The sequence below is a fragment of the Python bivittatus genome, unplaced genomic scaffold, assembly GCF_059951505.1.
Source record: "Python bivittatus isolate LINGU-HERP-01145 unplaced genomic scaffold, Pbiv_v1 ctg000410_np1212, whole genome shotgun sequence".
Taxonomy (NCBI): domain Eukaryota; kingdom Metazoa; phylum Chordata; class Lepidosauria; order Squamata; family Pythonidae; genus Python; species Python bivittatus.
In genome coordinates this window covers 8,326,120-8,340,930 of record NW_028277067.1, presented here as the reverse complement: position 1 = coordinate 8,340,930, position 14,811 = coordinate 8,326,120, and the positions used below count along the sequence as shown (strand labels likewise).

General features: G+C 39.6%; 1 protein-coding gene across 2 annotated transcripts in view; it reads right to left on the bottom strand.

The window, feature by feature from the left end:
• Positions 1-8,552: 8,552 nt before the first annotated feature.
• The window catches only part of STAT3 (signal transducer and activator of transcription 3), a 52,355-nt gene continuing 46,096 nt past the window's right edge, over positions 8,553-14,811 (bottom strand). Inside the window, exons 21-24 of one of the 2 annotated variants that reach the window (XM_007429657.3) lie at positions 14,342-14,554; positions 12,893-12,935; positions 11,804-11,916; positions 8,553-10,787 (exon numbers count right to left, since the gene is read on the bottom strand). In XM_007429657.3, the coding sequence (XP_007429719.1) occupies positions 10,729-10,787; positions 11,804-11,916; positions 12,893-12,935; positions 14,342-14,554 (428 nt within the window). In that variant the 3' untranslated portion in view covers positions 8,553-10,728. Of the gene's footprint in view, positions 10,788-11,803; positions 11,917-12,892; positions 12,936-14,338; positions 14,555-14,811 lie in introns of both variants that reach the window. The other variant, XM_007429656.3, reaches the window with a different exon arrangement.

Below are 14,811 nucleotides of genomic sequence, written 5' to 3'. Positions count from 1 at the left end.
TACAGCCTTGAAGAATTGAATTCAGACCGGCTTGCATGTATTTCCCTGCCCCTTTTGACAAAAAGGGGCTAGAAAGAAATAGAACCTAACAATGACACAGATCTTAATAAATGCACTAGGTTACCTCCTCAGGATAGAAGTAGGCAAGTGTATTGTGTGTGCTGGTGGCTGCTTCCACTATCAAAAGCAATAGAATAATGCTTTGAAAAGACATCAGTTCAAGCCATTAGACATCATCAAGCACTGAAAGGCAGTCAGTGCAGCAAGTTAAAAATACTGTTTAATGCAACAGTTTAAACCCATTCATTTATTGTGTAATTGTCTTTTGTTTAGAATAATATGAAATTGCATGTGCAAGTCTGAGTTGGGATATGTGATTTAATCATGCCCAATAGATGTGAGGTAGCCAGCAGCAACCCTGAACTGCTTTGTTCTTCAAACTCTTTTTTGTCTCTAGCAAACTTCAACACTAACATCCAGTTTGGAGGAAGACAGGTAAGGAAGGCAGGCGAAGGGGAGGGTCCAATGTCCCTTAACCATATGTACCTTGTGGGGACAAATAAAGGCCCTTCTCTATTGTCTCTAAATGGGCAAGGCATGTACAAAGAAATCAAAATAAATTAGTATGGGTATACTAATTTATTTTGATTTCTTTGTACATGCCTTGCCCATTTAGAGACAATAGAGAATAGAGACAATAGACATCCTGATGGGTGCCAGGATATTCTAGGATGGGGAAGTGAGCCAGCATTTCAAAATATAGTGAACAAAGTGCCTTTGCATGTGCAACAAATGCAAAGTTTAATCTTATAAGACAAAACCACACATTAAACCAAAAAGAAATTGGTACAGTATATTATACAGTGCATGTTTTTAAGTATTGTAACCATCCTAATGCTGGTATCTGCTCCTGTGGGCAAGATCCAACAGTCACTGCTGAATAAACTTATCTTTACCTGTTGGCCTCCTCTACTTGTGAAATTGTTATTCCACAACAAGTTCTTGTCATCAGTGGGATCAGAAGCAGTGGTTGGTAAGTAGTTGGGAATATGTGATCTATTTCATTGTTATCACCTTGCCCTTGCCAACCTCTTCTCCAATCCCTGTTCAGTAAAGAGCATTGTGTAAAGAGGCTAAGCTTACTGGCTGAGATCCAGAGACCCATCCCTTCCCCAAACCATGAGAGTTAGTGAGAGAAACCCATAGGGGCTGATGGGTCCATCTCAGTCCTTAACCCTTCCAGAAAAATGGGGCCCTGTGGCTCCAAATTTTCAAAGGGGAGCTCAGCCCAATATATGCAAAATACTTATACAACAATATAATTGTGTGCTCTTAATAGGTGTGGGTATGTGAAGTATTAGAGAGCCAGTTTGGTACAGTGGTTAAGGCTAGAAATCAGGACACTGAGTTCTAGTCCTACCTTAGACATGAAGCCAACTGGTGACTTTGGGCCAGTCACTCTCTCTCAGCCCTAGCGAGAAGGCGATGGCAAACCACTTCCAAAAATCTAGCCAAGAAAACTGCAAGGACTAGTCCAGGCAGTCATTAGGAGTCAATACTGATTCAGAGGCACATACAGACACAAAACAGGTGAAGTAATATAAGGATATACATCTCATCACTATTTCTTCAAACCAGTATAAGATAACTGCTGCCTAAAAGTATATGTGGCTCAAGTTATGTTATGTCCACAGCACAGGAGGTGTTCCAGCATGGTTACAATCCACGCTATTCTGGTGACCATTTGAAAGGGGGATGGGCCTACTGAAGTGGCTTTCTCCACTGTGGCTGTGATCACTGGATCACTTGCTCACAGGATAACCCCCTATTAAACATCGCTGAAATAGTATGGGAAACAAGCAACCATGCTGTAGTAGCTTGCTCAACATTCTGGTTATGTACACGTTGTCCATCTGCTTTACTTGATAATGGCAACCTCCCCATTGGGAAGCAACTATGGATTGTTCAGTCCCAGTCTTCTTAAAGAAGGGAGGAAACTGAATACCAGGACAGCAGATTGAGCAGGCTCAGAGGGTGATTGAATAGTTTTCCCCTCCATGATGCAACATATATTTCTGTGGAGTCCTTGGGGCTCTCTGAGGTGGGTTGTTTTCTTGTAAACATTTTGTTACCCAGCTAGGTAACATCTTCAGTGCTAGTATGGAGTGGAGTTTGCTCTCTGTTTATATACAGTGGCTTGCCCTGCCTGTGTTGGTGTTTTTTTCTTTTCTTCCACTGGTAGTTCCTTGATTAGGGTATTGTTTACTGCTTGATTGTATGTCTGGTGATAATCTTGGTGTTAATCTCTGCTTATCTGGGTAATGATTGCTGGTGAGGAGATGTTCTGGTCTTTTGTTTCCTTTTTATTGTCTCTTTTGAATAGGGTGTAGATGTTGTTTATCTCTATGCTGGCTGCCTTGTCTGAATACCAAGCTTCCAGGAATTCCCTTGCATTTTTGGATTTCTTTTTATATTTCTGTTCAAATCAGGGGTAAGAAGCAGTTTTAGACAAAGGGCTACACTTTGGAGATTTGGGGGTGCAGATGGATAGGTATGCCCATTTCAGGAAAATCTAGGTCCTCTGTGATTAGAGTACACATAAGATCACTTTTGGCTTCCATTTGAACAGGGCCTCTGAATTATACTTCTAACTTGGTTCCTGGGAGTCCCTATAGTCTCCAACCATGTGGTTAAATCAGCTTTATTGAACCCAGAGAGATTGAAAGTCCTGCAAAAAGTTAGGGGAAGGGATTGGATGTACTGCAGGTTCAAGGCAGCTGCCCTTGCTTTTAGTGAGAGCTAAGTAATGGGGAAATGAAGTTTGCTGACTGTTCATATACCATGGCTTGCCCTACTAACCATTATATTTTTAAATTAGTCTTTGAATGGGGTGTTGCTTGTTCCTTAATTATTCCCATTTGTCTGGGTGGCAGTAACAAGTGGGTGATGCAGAAGGATGTGCCGAGGGCTGTTTGCCCTTTTTCTTGACCTTTGGTTGCTTCTTTTTTAAATGGTTTATAGATGGAGCTTATCTCACTTGTCTGTTAATCGTTGATTTGTCAGAGTGCCAAGCCTCTAGGAATTCTCTTGCATTTCTCTACAGTTTCCCAGCTGAAATTGTGTTTGGACTTGGTGTGTTGTGAAAGTTTTCATTACGTCTTCTGACTGCCAGTTATGTTCATGGGTGCTTTCTGCCAACCTTCTTCCTGTTTACCCTGCAGAGTGTTTTTCACAGCCCTTGTGTTGTATGTTGTAAATGACTCCTGTTCTGTCTTCCTTGGCTGTTGCACCTTTGGAGTTGCTTCAGATGCTTTGGAAAGATGTTGTTGGATTATGCATTCCTGATGCCAAAGGGTTGTAGTAACTTGCTGATAATTTCTGAGATGTTTTTGATGTTTTCCTTTTCATGGGTTATATGAGTTGTGTGGGGATTGATTGCATGGATAGACACTTCTTGATGAAGTTGCGTGTGCATCCAGTGCATTGGAATGTGATCATTTATTTCTGCTTTTTGGAGTTTTAGTTATTGCAGTGTTTTTGCTTGTCTGAAGAGGGTTCTTGTGTGCTGCTGGATGTTGCTGTAATAGTTGAGTACTTAATTATTGTGGTTTGCTTTTCAATACACTTGGGTTTTTGTTTGCTATTGTTTTCTCTGCTAATAAGTATATCCAGGAAGGATGTTCTTTTCTCTTCTTCTCTTGTGAATGAAACTCACAATTACTTAATTTAATTCCATGAAAAATGTGTTGATTGTTGTATGTGTATTCTCTAGCTGTATGTATGTATGTATATGTATGTATGAAAGTGTTATCCACATAATGCATCCATATTTTGGATTATATTTAAGGGAATACTATTTATGAACACTGAATTGTTATTTCTGCTATGAATTCTGAGATGGATGACCCCATGGGAGTTCCTCTGATCTGTTTGAATATTCATCAGATTGGGTGGTGAGGCAGAGGTCTGTAAGTTCCCTAGGTTTGGGTATTTTTAGTTTTTATATGTTCTGCTAGGTTTGGTATGCTGTGCAATAGTGCTGCAATTGATTCTTTGGCCATAAATCTTTTGGATTTATGGATGTATGGGGGGAAGAGTATGGTGACATCAAATGACATTATCATTTCATCTTCTTAAATTGTTAGTCTTTGATTTTCTCTAGGTGCTGCAGTGATGAGTTGATGGAACATTTGCTTCCATCTATGAGATATCTGAGTTTCTCGGTAATTTCCTTGGCTATATTGTCTGGTAGTGATACAATTGGATGGAGTGGTATGTCCACTTTGTGTGTTTTAAAGTAACCATAGAAGTGTGGGAGGACTGGTTCATGGCTTTTCATGTGCTATTATTCTTTTGTGATTTGTCCTGTTTGGTTAGGTTGAGAGTTTCCTTAATTCAGTTGTCTGGGTTCTGTATTGGGTTTGTGTTTATTTAAGTTTCCTTGTCATGCTTTTTGGATATACTATGTTCTGTCTGTGATAACTGCAGTTTGTCCTTTGTCTGCTGGGAGGATTGTAATAGTTTGGCCATTTTTTTAGTGTTTTAGGGCTGCACTTTTTCTGCCTTGAGATGGTTCTGTTTCTATATCCCTTTAATCAAAGGAATAATTGTCTTACATTTTCTTGGTTTTCATTGGTTAGAAGAAAATCAAGTTCAGAAAACACCAAGAATTCAACAATTCAGTCCTGAGCTACATATATTTGCCACTAGTGTAATATGTATGGTTTTGGCTAGCATATTGTGTGATCCCAACTACATATGATTTACTCAGCAAAACATGGTTAAATAACCTGTGGCACAGCATGTTGTATAAGCCTAGACATTACCAACTAGGTCTGCATGTCACAATTAGGGAAGCTATTAAGTGAAGGACTGCATCTTTCCAAAAATACTTATTGGAGATCTTGAAGTAATCAGCAGAACTCTTTCTTCAGATGCCTCATATGTAATCTAAGATACTGCAGGCAATTGCTATGAGACAAACAGCCCTCTTCTGAACAATGAAACGTCCTCGTCTCCAGGGAGACCTGTTAGGTTTCTCCCTTAACATACTTTTGATGCCATTTGGAAACTTTTAGTTGTATCCCTAGCCCTTTTCCAAGATTTTAATGCCATGATACTACAGCTTCATGCTGTCATTTTCAGATTTTTTAAATACCTCACTTTGTGTTATAAGATAGTCAATGAGTGAGATGGTATTAATTTTTGCTCTGTTGGGACTTTTTAATTTTATTTTTGGTAATAAGATTCCCGTGTGCTATTTACAGACTGCAGTTTTAATGAAGTAAATAAATTATATAGATAAATGGAGGCGGGGGGACCCAAGTGACCTAAATTGTATTAGCAGCCACTGTTACTGTTTTATAGTTCGTACTTTTCTTTATGAATAATAAATGATATGGAGAGAAAGAAAGATGACCAATGCTAGTCTGTGTGTTCTCTTAGTTAAAGAGATCTTTAATGCTCAGCTGGATGGAGACCAAAGTGAAAGATTGGTAAATGTCACCATAAGATTAAATATTAGTATTGGAGCCACATGCAGCCAACAAACTCTGAACATAATCCAAATTGATCAGAATTTTCTTTGATAAAGAAACAAGCAAATCCATTGAGGATCCAGCCCATTTACAGCAATTTTCTTCACAAATAAACAAACAGGCATGCAATTTGGAGGTGCTTCTGAACTCAGCCCAGTGCCTGAATTTTGAAGTACTGTAGTGGCAGTGGCCAGCTTGAAGTGGTGGATTTGTGTGCCTGTACTCACACCCGTCTCAGTTTGCATGCAAAATACATTGGGAAATTTCATCTGCTTCATACAGACTTGTTCACTGTAAATTTATAGGTCAGCTCTTTGGGATTATTTTTAATGCAGTGCCATTCTAGCTCCCAGCATAACTAAGCAAAGTTCAAGTGTTCTGGATGGTGGTGCATAAATGACCAGTTCCTCCTGCACACATCTACCTCATTCACTGAACTCAAAAAGGAAAGGAGCCCCTTTTGCAGCCCTGGCTTTTTCAGGAACATAGGACCTATCTAATCCAATGTCACTCCTTCTCCAATTATCATTTGTGTTATAGGCTTTTTAAAATAAAATATCTGCGGCTGGATTAGACGGGCTTTAAAACTTTTGCCCTTGCACTGAGCCCAAGTCAGGACTCTCCCTGCTTTTGAACAAGAGTTTCTTTCAGTGCAAGTAGTAGGTTCACAAGTCACCTTTATCTGGATTAGGATTACAGCAAGGACGAAAGCCTGCCACGGCCAGATTGGGCTTTTATGCTTGCATACTTGCTAACTCTGACTCCTCTAACTTGACCCAGAATGGAATAAAAAGGGTGAAGGGATTCTCTTTTGAGTTCTCCAGTCCTTAGGCCATAATAAATTATACCAGAGAGATTTCCTATCTAAAACCATTTTTTAATTTAATTCTTTTTCTCTCTCCCAGAAAAATCACACATTTTCAGAATTAGCTGCTGAATCTTAGTTTGTTTTTTAAAAGTTATATTGACTCAGTTTTAAATGTTATAATGTTAGCAATTCCATTTGAGGGAGGAAGGACCTGTTAAAAATGCCAAATATTTCCAGTAACTAGGAACAGGTGCTTGGCCTCAGATTTTACCCTTTTTAAACAGGAGATAACCAATTTGCCAACTTTGGCTCATATTAAAAGCTAAGCAGGGTTAGACCTGGTTATTATTTGGATGGGAGACCACCAAAGAATTCCAGCACTCTAAACCAGAATTGAAAGTAAACAAAACAAAACAAAACAAAAACCTACCCAGGAGAAAGCACTGGCTAATTACTTTATACTGCTGCCAAGAAAACGATATAGAATATAATCACTAGTTGTATTCCACTCAAGGGAACCCTCACCTTCTTACCAATCCATTTGCTCTTCTGCCTCTGGCATTCAAACTGTAAACTTAGATTTGCAGCTGTACTGTTTTCAGCTGTCCGCACAGGGGCAGCACTTTACTCATATGTCAGTAAAATGAGTGTGCTGGGCTTTTGATGCAGGCAAATTAGGTAAAGCTTCCTGTAACTACATTGCCACACCAAGGATCCCAGTATGTGCGATTTCTGGATGTCCAGCTGTTTAACGTTACAGAATTCCTGCCTGAAAAAAATTAAAAGCATCCTTTTTTTGGTTTTAGGCACAGAATTCTCTTGCTTGGCTTCTCTGTCCTATCCCTAAATCACATGTCCTTCTTCCAGATCATTTGCCACCATCTCCATTATTTACTGTAGAACATTGTTCAGCAGATGATATGTGTTTATAGTAGATGTTCATTTAGCGGGGTGGGAAAACGTCAGACAATACTTGTTTTGTGGCACTTTTAGAAATAGTGGTTGGTACCTATGCCATTCAAACACATATGTGGAAGTAGCCCAACAGAATTTAATTGGTCTGACTCTTCCCAGCCCTTCACAAAGTACACAGAACCCAGCACTCTCTGTCAAACCTTGAAAATCTCTTGAATTAAAACTCAGTTGCCATACTTATCTTTTAGAGCATGATCCACAGATGCAAGCTCCCCCAAGACAATACTTTCTGGGTTAATTGCACTATAGCTTCCAGCATCCCCAGCCAGCATGGACTGACATTTCCATTTCAGCCATTGGCCTTGCTGAAGGGATACGGTGCTTTCCAACTTGTCGTGAATATGAATCAGAATGGCAGCTTGGCCCTTCAACTTCTAGTAGAAACTTCTACTCAGGCAGCATCTCCTTCTGTCATTTCTACTGCAGGCTACAGGGGATCAGTGATATTATGAGACCATCCATAAATAGTCCTATTAAATGAGATCGAAGGAACCTTCTTATTTACATGCCTGCCTGCCATGAAAAATGGAAGAGAGGGGAAGACAATCACCTTATTTTTGTTTGCATTCTGTTGCTAAGCCAACCAAGCTCACTTCCAAGTTTGGAATTAAATCAAACCACATAGCGCTACCTTTCACTCCTGAAAATCTTCAGAGATGCTTAACGAAAAATCTTCATTTTTGTTGACACTATTTGTGAACCAGCCATTATAGCTTGTTAAAAAATATGGTTAAATTAAACATAGCTCAGCACAATGTACCATTCTAGCCCCCCTTTTTTTCTGATCCTGTCCTCTGAAGCAAGAGAATAATGCAGCCTAATCACATATTAAAACATACTACCATGTCATCTCTAACCTTCGCTTCCCCAAGCTAGACATACTTTGTTGTTTCAATATTTCTGCATAGGACTTGATTTCCAATCTCCTCATATTCTAGTTTCCTCTTCTACACATGCTCCAGTTTGTCAGTACGTATTCCTTAAAAAGTGGCACTCCAAATCAGACATTTTCTTTAAATGTGGCTTTACTTCCATCCTGTAAGTGTCCATAGCATAACATCCAAAAGTGATTATAAGTTTGGTCCCTATAGAAAAAACCTCTTTATTCTCGCTTGTCATTAAATATATAGAGTTTTTTCTCTAGGCCAATTTCATTACTATATTTCATTATAAATCATTCGATTTTCTTTGGGTCACGGTAAGACATTTATAGACAAAGTATTGACTATTGATTGTTCTACTGAGAAATAAGGTAGCAGAATTTATTTAAGAGAAAGCTGAAGCTTGTAGATACAGCAATAAAAATATACAAAGAAAACGACTATGTTCTTCAAGAGCAACTTGCTACAGCAAAAAAGGAAATGAACAATTTGGAAATGGAAGTAATGGTGCAAAAATTACTTAATTAGGAAAGAAGACAGCAGCTTAGCACTAGTTGGAACAATTCTAGTTTGGCATGACTAGAGATCACCATTCTCTTCATAAAAAACTGTTGTGGCAGTGGAGTAGAGAAGAAGCCTGTGTTGGATTACAACTCCTATCTTCCATGACTTGTGGTATTAACACCCACAGGTTCCCCTAGCCAGTTGTAGGGAAAAGTACAGTTTGGACTACAAAATCTTCTGTCTCTTGTCTAGCAAATGGCTGGGTTCACATACGACACTAACAATGTTTGGTTTTGGCTTTGCACCAATCGCAGTGGCTTATTCAACCAAATCACAAGCAAAGCAAGCCATGAATCAGTTCATTATATGAATGTTGCCAACCAATGCTTCTGAATCAGTCTTCCTTAAGTTAATGTCCTCTGGATCAGTTGAACTACACCCCCTTAATGGATGAAGAAAGTTGAAGTCCAGCACATCTGGAAAGCATCAGCTTTAGTGGCTGTTCTAATTACTGGAAGCAAACTTGTTTCATCATCCTTTTGTATCATCACTTTTCAACTCCACTGAACTCAACAGCTGAGATTAGAGTGGGATCTTCAGCATTAGAAGCCTCCAATTCCTACAATGGAGAGACTATAATAGCCAAGCAGCAACTGAGTAGCACTGGCTCCAGCTGGGCTAAATTAAAATGCCACATGAGAAGGGGGCCACAAGGGGAAGACCAATGATGCTGACAGAAAGAATGGGCAGCAAATGGTTATCACTAACAATATTGTTTTTTTTAAAGGGATAGTTTAAACAATATAGCCTATGGATGGGGAGAAAAAATACTGACAGTCATCTCTTTTAACTATTTTAAACATTTACTGTTTGTTCCTAACATAGAATTTGAAATAGGGCACAGTGGCTAGATAGACCAGATTTAAATTCCCACTCAGCCATGAAGCTTGGGTGCCCATGGGACAGTCATTGTTCACCAGCAGAATTCACCCCATAACTTTGCTATAAGGGCAAACTAAAGAAAAAGAAAGGGTGAATGCTGTCCTAGGTGCTTTCAAGGCAGGGTAGATAAAAGTGCAATAAATAATAATAGAAGTAACTAGAGCTAAATGCTGACCACACATCTGTGGTGGGATGCTAACACTGAACTCTCAGTTCACCTTTGTTCCATTATCTCAATCCAATGCCTTAATCTGTAGACAGTAGAAAGTCCTCCCATGATCAAAAGCTTTGGGTGAAAGGAAGCGGAGGGAGAACTGACTTTTCAGCTGAATGATTGGGGTTCAAATACTATTTCCACTGGGGTTTGCACTGCAACCTTGAGTATTAGTAGTCTGTGAAGTTGGAATGTTCTAAAATCTTCAGTAGGAGCATCAAAGCCCAGGATGCTCAAGTAAACATGCCATTGGCTGTTTTTCTAGCCCTTACCTTGCAGGGCTGCTCTACTAGGGTATGTTGATCATCACAGAAGGGTTAAAAAGCAGGGCACAGAAAATACATTGTTTTGGAAAGGAAACAAAAGTGCACTTGTCTCTAAGAAGTGTCCCTCCATATATGCTTTTCCCTCCCTGGACTAACATGTGGCTACTTGAACAGATTCCTGCCTGTTGATTTCAACTGCTTTATTACTGGGTAAAGCACTTAAGAGGGTAGCGCTACAGAAACAGCTTTTTGTGCCATGCAGCAAAAACGCACAGGAGACCAAAAAGTACTGTTAAAGAGGAACACTTGATCTAGTAAAACACCAGAACAAAATCTTCACTCCTTACATTAATAACCAGTATACATAATGAAAAATATTGAAGTGGGGAAGGAAATAAACAGCTAAAATTAAACAGAACTTCTTCCCTCCAGCTGTCTTGACATCTGGCAAAAAGCTCCAGCAATGGTGTACTTAAAGGAGGACCCTCAATCAAATGTCTCCTGTTGAGGCAGAGCCAAGATGTCTGAGCTCCATGATGCTGCAAGGGGAGTAAATGTTGATGCCAGGAAGCAGAACTGGTCAGCTGCTTAAGAAGGGTGGTCACATGGGTGAATTGGCACACTCAGCAGTCATCTCCATGTCGAACACCTGCAAGGACTCTGCCAGAGATACAGAAAGAGAGGAATGCAATCCAGTTGCACACTGCAGTTCTATACATGCTTAGGAGATTTGGTTTTTAAAGGCCAGATGAGATGGTCCACCAGATGTTGCATTCAAGAGCTGTTTCCCCACCTTGTTAAATGAAGCTGCTCTTTGTATTTTATTAGTTTCATTCTGGCCAACCTGCCCCCATTTTTTATCCTTGGAAGTTGTTCTGCCAGCACTCCTATCTTCCCTATTTCTCTCTTTGGAATTCATCTCTCAAATATTTGTGAGGGTTATGGGCTGCTATTCTTTCATTGACGTTTCTGTCCCCTAACCTTCATTTTACCTTCTGTCTTGCTCATTCATTCAAGAATATGGAATCTTAAGACTCTGGAACACATCTATTCCTGACATTTCCTCATGTAATATAGCTACCTTTTGTAGCTATACCTTTGGTCTGCCCTTCATGCCAATTCCAACTCTTCACTGACAGGGCATTTCACTTTGTCACCCAAACCAAATATTTTGCTTAATCAATCCATGGGACTTCCACTTAAGCCCATCTCAAGTATTATATATCTTCCCCATGGTTTCGGAAATGATAAACAAGTGGTTTTTAGGTATTCCCTCCCCTCTGGGAAAGTGGGAGTGTTTTGTTTTATAACTTTAGATTTGTTTATCCATGTTGTATGAATGGACAAACTACAGTTTAAGCAGTCCTTTGAGATTAAACTGAGATTAAATTCTGGTTTGTAATGCTGGTTGGAACAATCTGTCAACAATCTTAGTTTGCTGATTGAAATACAATAGCCACTAAGTGCATAATAAAGGAGTGTGCAGTACTTAAGCTGAAATGTCAAATATCTGGAGGATACTATGCTGCCTCCTTCTGGTTTAAATGATGTTTGGATGACAACGAACACAGCAGCCTGTCTGACCCTTCTACAAGGATAGCTGCAAAAGCAGCAGGAACAATGTGGTCCGTCTATCCTTCCATCACACACAGCTGCACCATAGGCCGTGCACTCACCAAACTGCCCGCTGGCATTTCCGTCAGCTCCTTCACCATTACTGCCAAAATGGATCAGGGATTCAAGTGTGCGGGGAGACATGGGCAGTTCGATAGTGCTACTGCAGGTTGTTCTGGAAAGGTGGGAGAAGACGGGGAGAAAAGAAGAGGGAGTAGCAAGGAGGTACAGAAGTTAGAAGCTGTGTAAGATCTGGCCAGATATAGCTATTCCAGAGACATTTGTGCACATACTAGATACATTTGTGATAGTCTGGAGAAGACAATGGCAGAATGGTAATAATGCTGTAATGTGATCTCAGCAAATGGCAGCACCTTGCCTTTTGGGCTTGGAAGATAAGCAGGGTTAGGCCTTTTTAGTACTTGGTGGGAGACCTCCAGGAAAATCAGGGCTTTGGGAGGCTGGAAAATATCCTGGAAGAAGAAAGTGGCAATCCATTTGCATATTATATTCTGGATGTGTCTATGAATTCACCAGGAATCAAACTGGACTCAAAGGAGACTTACTACTTTTCATTCATTACAACAGGGGCACGAAGGCAACCTTTGGAGTCACCACTTTTCCTTCTTTCCTTCCTTCCTTCCCTCCCTCCCTCCCTCCCCCACACCCACACCCACACGTTTTCCCCCCTCTTGTGATTTTTGTAAGTTTTAGTTTATGTTTATCAAAGGATTTAAAATACCCATTTTTGTTATATTCTATTTAAACTGATGAAAATGGATTGCTGTAATTTTGCAGTGTGCCACTGGATTTTGGCAGCACAATCAGGGGAAGGGGTTTACAAAAATGTCCTCACATGGTGGCAAGTTGCCCATACCTGCATTATAGCTTAATTAAGAAGTTTCTGTGCAATTCAATTACATTTCTAATCTGTACAGCAGAAGGAAGGAATGTTGCTAGAAGGAGAGGTTCTGAACTTAACACCAACCCTTCCTTTTGCTACTTTTCATCTATAGATTATCTACTTCTGAATAAAAACCACTGATAATTGAAGCACAAGTAACTGGGGAGAACTCTATCTATAAACACATACTATCTAACTGCTGAGTAGACTCCATGGGTCCTATCTTTAGTGAAGAAAGCATACTTACGGGGTTACACAGATGAACTTGGTCTTCAGGTATGGAGCAGCACCTGTTGTGGGCAGGAGAAAAAATCTATTAGTTTGTGTATCTTAAAATGCACCAGGAGTCTTCTATCCAAACTGCAATTCCTTTGTTTCTCTCCATAAAATGATTTGGAAATAGGTGGATGAGGAGAAATAAAATAGAGAATTATCGCAGAATTTAGATGCTGGGAACTGTGCCCTCTTAACTGACAATCCTAGGCATGTTTCAACTCTGTTTAATGGAAATGCTAAATTTAGACATTTTTGCCTTCATATTTGATTTGATTTGCAAATTAAACTTTGGATGTAACAAACATGGACAAGAGTTATAAATACTTATTTTTAAATTGCCTTTTGATTTTTCCCCAGTATTTTGTTTTACCCAACAAGAGCCACCAGCAACACCAAAATAATTTAGACAAAGACCCTGCAGGAAAATTTGCTGGTTTGTGCAAGTGTCTGACAGGGCATCCACCTTTACCCATAACATGAAGATTTTGTGGAGAAATCCTAAATTAAATGAAATATTTTGCAGAAAAGAAAAACAACAATTGTAGTGAGTAAAAATCTCCTAGGCAACTGCATGGAAACATATACGGCTGATTCATCTGAATTGGAAGTTAAGGAAGGTCAGGTCTCTTTAATACTTGTATGAGAGACCATCTGGGACCCAAAGCTGGAGTCCAGTCTGGGAAACAATGGTACACCAGTTCTATGCCAAGAAAATGGCATAGATGTGTCCATGAGGAAATCAGGAGTCAAGTTCAACTTGAAGGAGATTTACTGTAGTGATTAGGGGGTGACTTGCTTCATTTGTTAAAGGCTCCATATTTTCTTGAATTATTCTATATATACTTACTCAAAAGTAATCCACACTAAGTTCCATTAGAATTTGTTCCAACCAAACTGCATGTTAGATTGTATATAAAGATACAATATAGCTCCCCATGAAGATATCCCTCCCCACCAAAAAACAAACAAACTAGAATTCTTAAGAATTCTTCTCTAAGGACCGAAAGGCTCAATTTCCACAGTGCCTTGTGCCAGATGTGAGCAACTTTCGGCAGCCAAGGTCCATATTAAATGTTTTTGGTGAGATCAAAGGCCACTTGATGGAATGATAATACAAAGTAGGTGAGGCCATATGACACATATAGGGAGGGTCAAAAGTTTTATTTTTTTTCCCCTTGGGTTTTAGAAAGCACTTTGGAGGCATTTTCTCTCTCTCTCTCTCTCTCTCTGTGTGTATTTAGGCTTAATTTAGACTTTATTTATGGCATACAGTTTTTGTGTATGCCAGGAAACTGGAAAGTACATCCCCAGTTTTCAATAGCTATGGCTGAAGAGGAATCCAAGAGCCTCAAAAAGGGGTTTAGTACTGCAAGTTCCCTATAGCAGTCTGGGAGGAAGAGCACAGAAAGTCAACGACTACCTGGGTCAGTGGCTTCAGGATGTTCCTGGCTCTCAGGGCGGCAGTATTTTCCAAAGGCCTCTTCCTTAGGAATATCAGGGTACAAATAAACAAGTGGGGAAACCAGGATGTTGGTAGCATCCATGATCTTGTAACCCATGATAATTTCAGCAAATGACATGTTATTGAGTTGTTGCTTGGTGTATGGCTCCACCGACTGAATTTGTGTCTTTCCTGTAGAAAGTGGATTAAAAAGGATAGATACAATGCCTTGCCAAAGATGGGGAGAAAAGAGGGAGAACCAAATTCACAGCAATAAAAAAATAGTCCGTCTGAAAAATATCACAAAACTCAAAAGAAGTCTCATAAACTGGTTAGAAACTGGCTATCACTGATAATGCGCTTAGTAATCAAATGAATTCTTCTGATGTCCATTAAAATATTACAAATCAATGAATAGTAACTTCTATAACTTCTGTAAGAAATAAAAT